Source organism: Linepithema humile, chromosome 5, assembly GCF_040581485.1.
Source record: "Linepithema humile isolate Giens D197 chromosome 5, Lhum_UNIL_v1.0, whole genome shotgun sequence".
Taxonomy (NCBI): domain Eukaryota; kingdom Metazoa; phylum Arthropoda; class Insecta; order Hymenoptera; family Formicidae; genus Linepithema; species Linepithema humile.
In genome coordinates this window covers 26,379,281-26,388,848 of record NC_090132.1, presented here as the reverse complement: position 1 = coordinate 26,388,848, position 9,568 = coordinate 26,379,281, and the positions used below count along the sequence as shown (strand labels likewise).

Here is a 9,568-nt window from a genome sequence, read left to right as displayed (position 1 = left end):
CCACTTTTTCAATTTCTTTCGAAATTGAATATTCAGATTAGTTTCGTGTTTTATATCGTATTATGTTAAATTTATGTTAGCAAGTAGGAGATATTTGACTGATGCTTTCTTTAATAATTTATTTCGATAAATTTCATCTCACTGTACATAACATCCGTAATTACTGTGTAATTACTGTCCCCTCATGTTGTAATCCCATACAGCACGAACATTGCTGGCAACTACATAACATTGTTGCAACATTTATGCAATGTAACTGCAAAATTTTGTACTGTACGGAAATGAATTTCTTAATAGATAAATCGATGATACTTAATTTTTATGTATTATTTAATACAGTTCTTTTGCTACAAGTACATAATTTTAATTCTTCTTCGTCTTGTTTGATTAAACAATCTTTGTCATTTTAAAAAACTGTTCTATAAGTATAAAATTATTTATACTTATTAATTATACTCTAATTATATATACTTATGTTGTCTACAGATCTTTTAAAAATTACAAGAAAAACTCATATCTAACTTTGTATCGTGATATGATAAAAAAATTATACATTTGAGTCATCTGAAGATATCATGTATGAAAAAGAATGAATGACTTATGAATATAATCAAAATAATGATATTTCAAAACAAATTGTAAATATAAAACATAATTCAAAATTAATATCTCAGATTTACTTGTTGTTTTGTCAAAAACTTACAGCGATTGATATCTTTAAATCTTATAATTATTTATTGCAAAAAGCAACATGAAAGTCTTATGCAAAGTGTTAAGCTTTCCCATTTAAATGCAAAATCTACTACTGCATAAATTGTAGGATCTTAAGTTCGAGAACTAATTTTCACAGAAAAACGATAAAGTGGAAAGGAAGTTATACTTGTGTGACAATACATTTCTATTGAAAAAGATCTGATAAATTTTTAGTTGTAGTATAAAGTCTTCGGCTAGTCAGCATAGTTTTCACTGTCTTTTATCTTGATAATGCTTATTAAATTGCACACAATGGTTTAAGATTTTTGATTAAGATGGGTAGTAGACACTGCAACTATCTCTATTATTATCGATTTTTAGCAAAATCAAGAATCACATAATAGATGTAGTTATCTAACAGTACTAGATACATAGTACCATTAGTCAATTTTTTTTTCTAATTAAACTAAAAATTAGCAAAAACTAATTAAACTAAAACGGTTATAGACAAAACTCTTTTGAGTGTAAATCAAATTATTCATCCTTTGACAATATGAAATAATGATTTGCACTCAGAAGTGTTGTCTGAAACCGTTTTGGTTTTCAAAGTAGTAAAATATATCGCAGTTTTTGCTGTTCATCAAATTAATTCTGTTTAAACCATCTCATGGTTTATCATAAAGTGAGTTCTTCAAGTTCTTTTAACAATTCAGCTTCTTTTTTTATCTTATCTAGTTGATTGATTTCTAATTGTTTACCTGATTTTAGCTGTTCTTTCAGTTTAGAAATTTGATCTAACTTCTGCAAAACACAAGTTGAAGTTGTTAGTATATAAATCCTTATTGCGGCAGTAATAAAAAAAAAAGTTATTAAGTTTACTTACACTCTTTACTTTTTTAATTTTTTTATTCTTTTCAGGGTCATCGGTTAATTCCATTTTTATATTTGTCGTTGTGCTTGAAACTTGCCCATTGACATTAGGATTGTTAGATTCTAATTCCTTTTTAGCCTTCTTTGCTTCCCGATTTTTTTTCATTTTTAAAGCAGCTTTTGATGGATTTGCTACAAATAAGTTTCATGTAATTAACAATAAGATATTCTTTTACGTGCATTTATATACTTACATTCTACAGCTGGCTTAGAAGGTGGTTCCATGTCGTCATGTAATTTAAATGTGATATTTTGTCCTCTGGCACAAGGTGGTCTATATGCTTCTTTTGGTGCTGCGAAAATATTCACAAACGCTGTATTTATTCCGAAGTTGTTCTATATTTAGAAATATGTACTCTTAAAACATTCATCAAAATAACCGTTACCTTGTGATTGACTAGGAGTACTGGCAATACCCTCAACTGCTTTGTAACTGATAGGTTTCTGTGGAAAAGTGTTCGGAGGGAAATTTTGCCAGAGCACTTCCCAAAGCTCTTCTTGATTATTCCATGGTCGTTGATATACCAGCGAACCAGTGTAATGCCAAATTTTGAATCTGATAATTTAATACACATATTACAGCACGTATAGCGCAAATATTAACCCTCTTTTAGCGTATAATTACTTACCCATTGCCTATTCGTAACCTAGGCGCTGTAGTTGCTGTTACGAAATGTTCACCATCCGGTGACCATTGGAGCATTGTAGTATCTGGCGCGTCAGTTTTAGCAATAAGTTTTCTATTAGCGATATCCCACAATTCAATGCCACCTCTAAGATTGCCAAATCCAGCCAAAAGCAATAGTGCACAGTGGTCAAGGAAATTATAATCAAATAATTACCATCACCTATCGCTATTTTTTATTACGAGCACTGTTGTAATTATATGTAATTATTATAATATGATAAAGTAGTAAAAAAAGGATATTGTTGCCATGTGGATTATAATGTATACTATTTTTGTATATTGTGCCGAATTCAAAGACCGCCTCACATTTAAGATTGAACAATGTTATCTTGGCTGGCATAAAGCCATATACCACGCAGAATTCTGTGTTTTTAGGAGACCACTCTACTGCATGTACAGGACCTTCTTTACCTAATCCAGAGAATTTCTGTTACAATATTACTCTACAATTATACTGAACACATTCTATATATCTTAGCCTTGTCTTGAATATATTCAACTTTAGATAAAGAGTAATTCAATTTTCACTTACTTAGCATAACCATGGCAGTGTCTCCTTTCGTGCTAAGATAATGCAATGTTTGCTTTCCATAATACGATGCACCGCTTTTATCAACTTCAGTACTTGTCATCAATAATGCATTTGTTCCACGTTGATTCCAATAGATATCGACTCTATCTGCCTGAAATTCATACAACAACACTTAAAAGAAAAAGAAACATGCAAATATCTAACGATTACAATATGTTCAACAATTTACCTGGAAAAAGCTCTTGTTTGCAAGTGCTTCTCCAATTTCAAATTTTGGATATTTAAATAATCGTCCAAAGGAAGGTTGGCCGGGCTTTCCTGAATTATATAATTAAAAAAACTTTTAATACTAACTCAACACTTAATAATTCATAAATAATAAGTGTATAAAATCATTAATTATTATAGAAGATACTAAATGTGGAGAGTGCTTCAATAACAATGTGCAAGTAATTGCAATTTGTTGCATTTATAAATAAATAAAATGTAGTGTAACACTTGCTTTTCATCATGCTATTTAAGTTGTATTATACATATGCACATATAATTTGATACTTAAATAGATACTTAATAGATACTTAAATTATTTTTTATATCTCACACAAACATATAAACATATGTTTGTATCATATCAATTCTTGAGAAAAGTACTTACATATATAAATTGTCTGTTGTGTAATAATTAAAAAAATTTTCCATTGTAGACCTGTTTTATACACAAAAATACCAACGTGTTTATCATTGTTATATGTGTTTTTAGATTCTTATTAAGTAGTTTATATTCAGAACCATTTAAAAATCTTTAAAATATGTCTATTAAATAAATGTGCTTTATAACGAATAAAATTGAAATAAAAAAAGCATCTGTACCATTGTATCTTATTAAGTATCTACATCAAAAGTGCTGTTATATTTTAGAATAATTTTATTACAATGTTAAATATTTTAAAAATGAGCAAGTAGCCATCTCCACATTTTAATATCTATTGCGATTTTTATATTATACAATACTATAATAGATACATAAATATAATTACCAGGCATGTAGCAGACAATATGATAGGGAGCATTACTAGGTGCTATACTAAATTTGGCAACTTTGGCTACGCTTATTTTGTGTACATATCTATCAAAATTGTTATCTTCATATAAAAGAACATTTGCACCATTCAATATTCCACAGAGTTTTTCATCATTTGACCATTGTGGCTCCCTATTTTTTTTATAAATATATAATTTTTGTATGCCTTACTTATTTAATAATAAAAGTGTAAGTTATAAAATTAACTTTTATAATGTTGTCGTTTATCGCTACTCTAAACGTCATCTAATTGTTAAATCAATTCTATAAGTTAAAAAAAATTGTAATATTGAGCATGGTACATTACCAATTAATCTGTTTCTTCTGGACAAAACTCTGGACTAGCTCACCATTTTCAGATTTCCATATATGAAGATTATGTGTTCCATGAGGATTTGTTTGTGTTACTAAAATTATGATATTTTTTTATCACAAGTACAAAAAATTAACATTCAATGTTTGCCTTATTCTATATAATTTAAAGCTAATTACCAAAGGATGGTTCCCAAGTTGCAAGATATGTGCTACGAGTAGAGAAGTGAATAGCGCAGATTTTAGGTCTTGCAATTTCACCAGCAATCTTCCAGTTCTCACAGAACAAGATTTTAACAGTAGCTCCATTAACCCATGCAAAGTATTTACCATCTGGGCTAAAGAGCATAGTCTTGCATGATCTGCTTTCATCTTTGGGGAATGTTTTGACTGGTTCGTAAGAAGGTGGACCTTGTCCTAGGTTTATACCAGTGGATCCTCTCACTGTATGAAAAATGTGTTAGCCATTATAATAACAATAAAAAGTAATTTATAAATGTGCACAAGCTGGACTATAAACCTGTATTCATTTATTACAAATTGATTTACAATAAAATCATTCCATAAAATAATTCTAAAAGGGAACTTCTATAACAAATATGTATTAAAGCAAAATATGCGAGTCTTTCCTTTTCCTTTTTTTTTTATTTTATTGCTGTCGCAAAACTTACGTCAGCAGTGGCGTTCGAAAAGTAACACGTCAGCATTTAAAGGTTAGAATACAGTAAGTCATGATAAATTAACTAAATATTTAGAATTTGTAAACATTATAATAGGAATGTTGTTCTCTTTGACATTACTGTTATTATAGATATGCTCGATTTATTCAATGGTACGAAACACATGTTTAGCACGTTTATCGCAAAACAGATCACCACTGGAATATCATTTAATATCGCCTGTACAGCGTGCGCATCTTTCGGAGATGATTTCCTTCAAACGATTGATATCAATTAAGAATCCGACACTTTTGCGCGACGGCATGCATCAGTAAATACCTAAAAAAATGCTTACCAGCGACACAGGGAATAGGCGAAGCCATTTTACCACCGTTACCATGTGGTATCGTACAGTCGGCATTCAGACTTCAGATACGAGAGCATACATGATGCTGAGTTACTAACAATCGACTGAAACTCGATTGCGTGTACGCTCTTCGATACACAATCGATTGACACGTTTTTCAAATTATTATTGTAAGCAAAATGTAATTTGATGGCCGTACGATAACTTTCGCGGCAAGCATAGCTAGAAATGTATTACGAATGAATCATCCAACGTGTTTGCACGATTAATCTACTTTGATCCAATAACTTTGCTCGATGATTAGTCATCGTCTCGGTAATAAATAATCAGTACATAATTTACAAATGCGAGCAACGAGATTTATATTTAGAAGTGGCAACGATTACGAAATATCGCGTCTTTTCCTGACTATAATATATTACGATAGTAATCTTTCATAATCCGACGTTTGTCATAGATATCTTTGCAAATATCTGTTTCATTGTTACCAATTGTTACACAAACTGAAAGTAACAAAACACGCGCAGCTCGTGAGATCCGCTGCTCGTTTCGTGTGTAGCAAGAATAACGCACAGTGTTTCGGAGTACTTCTGTGACTGATGTTACTTGCATCGATAAGCAAAATTCGTAGGCACACATAAAATATCTATGGACGAATCTATATACATATGCAACCATAGATCTGTTTGACACCCACCGAATTACGTCTGGCATGGCAAGCTCATGCTTCAGGTGAATGTTATTTATGATTTTAACCGTAGAATAATATATCAAGTTGCTTTTTACATTCTATAAATATCCGCGGATACGACGACTCAAAAATATCGCGTCTATTTTTTTTTATTAATTTTATTTGATCGAGGTTATGTTGGCTATACACGCACACACATTCCTTAGATAAATTAAGAAACCCTCAATTTATCTTTTTACATTACATATAAAAATTCATCTTTTATATTTTTTTCATTTGTGTGGTTTTATCGTGTATCAATTCACATATATGTAATTGAAATAATTAAAGAATACAATATATTTGTTTAGTAATCAATTAATTACACGTAATAGTAAAAAAGATTGTATCTATTTCCAGTGATGTGGACGAGTATGGTTTCGAGCGACCACGTGATTTTGATTATGACACTTATGAAGATTTTATGTCAGAATATCTTAAGGTTCTCGCAAAAATGGCCAAGAAGTGGGCGAAGATTATTGGTGAGGGAAAGTCATTACAACGAAGTATTACAATAAAGAAATATGTTCGTAAAGGTATTCCAGGAGAACATAGAGGATTGGTAATATATAATTACAGATTCATTTTATTGTATTATAAATTTGTATGTTTTAAAAATAAGCAAAAAAATTGGGTTATAGGTATGGCTTGCTGTAAGTGGTGGAGAAGATTTGAAAAATGCATCACCAGATCTTTATCAAAAATTATTATTGTCTCCTCATAATGCAGAAGTTGCTGAAATCATAAAAACTGATCTCCCAAGAACATTTCCAGATAATATATTCTTTAATAACACAGAGAATCAACAGCATCAGTTATATAATGTGTTATTAGCTTTTGCTCATCAAAACAAAACTGTTGGATATTGCCAAGTAAGACATTCAAAGTATATAGTGTACAAGTAGATTAATAAAGAAATTTTTAATAAAAATTTAATGAATAATAAACAGTTTTATAAAGGTAGTTTCAAACAAATATTTACTATTGTTACTCTATTCAGATAAAGTGTCTAATATCTTTTTTAGGGTTTAAACTACATAGCCGGTTTACTTTTGCTTGTCACAAAAAGTGAAGAAACAGCATTTTGGTTACTGAAAGTATTAATTGACAAAATCTTGCCAGACTATTACACACGTACTATGGATGGTCTACTCACTGACATTGATGTACTCGCAGAATTAGTAAGGTAAAATAATAAAATTTAAATTAAAGTTTCATTTATCACTGGTCTTTTGCACATTTGTATTTATATTATTTATGTATAGGATAAAAATGCCTGATGTGTATCAACATGTAGCAAATTTAGGATTGCCTTGGCCAGTAATTACAACAAAATGGTTTGTGTGCTTATTCGCCGAAGTTTTACCTATTGAGGTACATCAAAATTATTAAAATATTAGATAATTTTTCATACATACATATTTGTATAAGTATCACTTATTTTATATATAAAAATCCAAAATATTTTTGCTATGAAAGATCGAAAATGTTGAATAATATTGAATTTATAGACTACTCTACGTATTTGGGATTGCCTCTTTTACGAGGGTACCAAGATTATCTTCCGTGTTGCATTAACGCTTATAAAAAGAAACCGAGCTAATCTGCTAGCTTGTCAAGATTTTACAACGTTAGCCGAATGTTTCAAGGAAATTACAAAAGATAGTATTGTTTTACGATGTCACGAGTTTATGCAGGTATATAGCTACACGTTGTGTATATAGCCTAAATATTGAATTAAATCCAATTTTACTGAAACTGATATTTTTAACTGTTTTGCAGAGTATTTTTAAGGTACCTGGATCACTGCCCGGTAATACTATAGCAAAGTTAAGAACGAAGGTAACGCAACAACGTATAGAACAAAAACAAGACAAGTTAGGACGATAGTACTCGTAACCGAATGTTTTCATATACACTGAATTATTCTAGTCGTTATGTTATTCATTTGCATCTTTTGCAAAATGAATGTATACAAAGCTGTATTATATTGTTATTATATAATTATTCTATGCTATTGCTGTACATACAATGTTTATTTAGCAATGTAAGAAGAATTTACTCAATTATTCTACGTTTATCTTATTATTGTATATATGCTATAATAAAAAAATTATAAATTAATATACCGAAAGTTTAAAAATGAAATATAATTGTGATATAAGTTACAATGAAAGTTGTATAATTGTGATAAGATGACATAAGGACATTAAGCAAGCATATGAAAAAACAAAATGCTTGTAATTTTATAATTTATACCGATTTTATAATGTCTTTGCACATAAACTTTCTATAAAACGTTCAATTTAATTATTAAAAATATCGAAGTTAATATAATCAGAGATGTAGTATGCAGTTCCAAAAATAGTTCATTTATTATAGAATAGGTAATATATAAGATTAAATTATATTAATAATTATGTACATTAAAATTCCTAAATCAATATAAACCAAATATATATTACAAATAGACTAAATAATCTCTTTTCATTATTTCTCAAGCAAATCCTTTGCCTCATTGATTTTTGCAGCAATATATGGAGAACCGCCACGATCTGGATGATTTACGCTCATCACTTTTTTAAATTGTTCTTTTACTTTTGCTTTACTAGCTGTGGGCGACACACCCAAAATCAAACTAGCTTCCCGTTTGGTCATTTTTGTTTCAAAACCACCCTTGTAATACTTGCTGTTTGCTAATGACTACAAATGTGAAGAAAACATTAGCAAATACAACTACGAAATCTGTTAAACTGCTAAAAATGCTAAAAAGTAAACATTTTTACCTGAGAATCTAGCTTTTTCACTGTCTCTGCCATTCTTTGTGATAAATTTGGCATTTTTCTGAGCAGATAACGACCAGCAAATCCCACAACAGCGAGACCAACACCAGCTGCTACAACTGTACTCGCCTTAAAAATTATTTTTTTACTTTTATTAAACAATTCAAATATAACATATACACACAAAGTACCTTATATCGGTAATAAAATATTGCATTTTCTTATGCAATTATGGTGTAAAGACTTAACCTTCAATAGTTAATTTTTTTAAATCTCAACCTCTCATATTATATTGAATAACATTTTACAGAAATTATGTGACTGTTTTTATATCAAAATTATTATCGTTTTGCAACAATAATACTACTTATTCATAAATATTAAAACGATGATGAAATAGCTATATACCTTTGACAGTTTCGACATTGTATTTAATCGCTTTTACGTGCCTCAAAAAATTTGATATTAAAAGAAATAACAGTTTACATTTTAATAAAACATGATATTTATTTTACTAAATAATTCTTTAATGAATTCTTTAGAATTCTTACCATTTCTAATCAGAGACGCAAAACAGCAGACGTAATTTCGTATATACACCGGGAAAACATAACCTTAGCATGCAACGAGTTACAGATGCTCCATCTATGCTATTTATAAAGAATTACAATGTAAAAATATTATCTGCCTATACTGATTCATGATAAAATTGCTTTTTTTTTTATCATTTTTACGTACCCGCCTTATCTATATAAAATTAATACGGTCTTATATTATTTAAATTTTACTTTTC

The 9,568-nt window shown here is 29.5% G+C and overlaps 3 protein-coding genes across 5 annotated transcripts; 1 reads left to right on the top strand and 2 right to left on the bottom strand.

Moving 5' to 3' along the window:
- Nucleotides 1-104: 104 nt before the first annotated feature.
- eIF2A (eukaryotic translation initiation factor 2A) lies at nucleotides 105-5,417 on the bottom strand. 2 transcript variants are annotated; one of them, XM_012364822.2, is made up of 12 exons: nucleotides 5,251-5,417; nucleotides 4,417-4,680; nucleotides 4,232-4,331; nucleotides 3,881-4,056; nucleotides 3,073-3,161; nucleotides 2,844-2,994; nucleotides 2,552-2,722; nucleotides 2,253-2,427; nucleotides 2,010-2,179; nucleotides 1,818-1,916; nucleotides 1,577-1,755; nucleotides 105-1,494 (listed from the first exon to the last, which is right to left on the bottom strand). In XM_012364822.2, exons 1-12 carry the CDS (start codon nucleotides 5,276-5,278, stop codon nucleotides 1,369-1,371), a joined length of 1,728 nt encoding a protein of 575 aa, XP_012220245.1. In that variant the 5' UTR covers nucleotides 5,279-5,417; the 3' UTR covers nucleotides 105-1,368. The 2 variants fall into 2 exon arrangements, with proteins under 2 accessions (XP_012220245.1, XP_012220246.1); XM_012364823.2 differs by lacking the exon at nucleotides 5,251-5,417 and adding an exon at nucleotides 5,037-5,177.
- Nucleotides 5,418-5,608: 191 nt separating this feature from the next.
- Nucleotides 5,609-8,116, top strand: LOC105671012 (growth hormone-regulated TBC protein 1-A). Its single transcript, XM_012364831.2, has 7 exons — nucleotides 5,609-5,994; nucleotides 6,353-6,554; nucleotides 6,634-6,864; nucleotides 7,018-7,178; nucleotides 7,258-7,366; nucleotides 7,504-7,689; nucleotides 7,775-8,116. The coding sequence occupies exons 1-7, from the start codon at nucleotides 5,975-5,977 to the stop codon at nucleotides 7,880-7,882; spliced, it is 1,017 nt and encodes a 338-aa protein (XP_012220254.1). The 5' UTR covers nucleotides 5,609-5,974; the 3' UTR covers nucleotides 7,883-8,116.
- A 227-nt stretch (nucleotides 8,117-8,343) lies between these two features.
- LOC105671013 (mitochondrial import inner membrane translocase subunit TIM14) lies at nucleotides 8,344-9,451 on the bottom strand. Of its 2 annotated transcripts, none has more exons than XM_012364833.2 (3): nucleotides 9,327-9,451; nucleotides 8,779-8,904; nucleotides 8,344-8,695 (listed from the first exon to the last, which is right to left on the bottom strand). In XM_012364833.2, the coding sequence occupies exons 1-3, from the start codon at nucleotides 9,327-9,329 to the stop codon at nucleotides 8,483-8,485; spliced, it is 342 nt and encodes a 113-aa protein (XP_012220256.1). In that variant the 5' UTR covers nucleotides 9,330-9,451; the 3' UTR covers nucleotides 8,344-8,482. The 2 variants fall into 2 exon arrangements, with proteins under 2 accessions (XP_012220256.1, XP_067211135.1); XM_067355034.1 differs by lacking the exon at nucleotides 9,327-9,451 and adding an exon at nucleotides 9,184-9,216.
- Between the last annotated feature and the right edge of the window lie 117 nt (nucleotides 9,452-9,568).

Bases quoted from the DNA above. Each gene is read 5' to 3' on its own strand.
- eIF2A (XM_012364822.2), bottom strand. From the start codon at position 5,278: ATGGCTTCGCCTATTCCCTGTGTCGCTG. The intron at 1,917-2,009 runs GTAACGGTTATT...ATATTTTCGCAG, and splicing joins TACTCCTAGTCAATCACAAG to CACCAAAAGAAGCATATAGA. The intron at 1,756-1,817 runs GTAAGTATATAA...ACTTATTTGTAG, and splicing joins TTCTAAGCCAGCTGTAGAAT to CAAATCCATCAAAAGCTGCT.
- LOC105671012 (XM_012364831.2), top strand. From the start codon at position 5,975: ATGGCAAGCTCATGCTTCAG. The intron at 7,367-7,503 runs GTACATCAAAAT...TTGAATTTATAG, and splicing joins CCGAAGTTTTACCTATTGAG to ACTACTCTACGTATTTGGGA. The intron at 7,690-7,774 runs GTATATAGCTAC...ACTGTTTTGCAG, and splicing joins GATGTCACGAGTTTATGCAG to AGTATTTTTAAGGTACCTGG.
- LOC105671013 (XM_067355034.1), bottom strand. The intron at 8,696-8,778 runs GTAAAAATGTTT...TCACATTTGTAG, and splicing joins TGAAAAAGCTAGATTCTCAG to TCATTAGCAAACAGCAAGTA.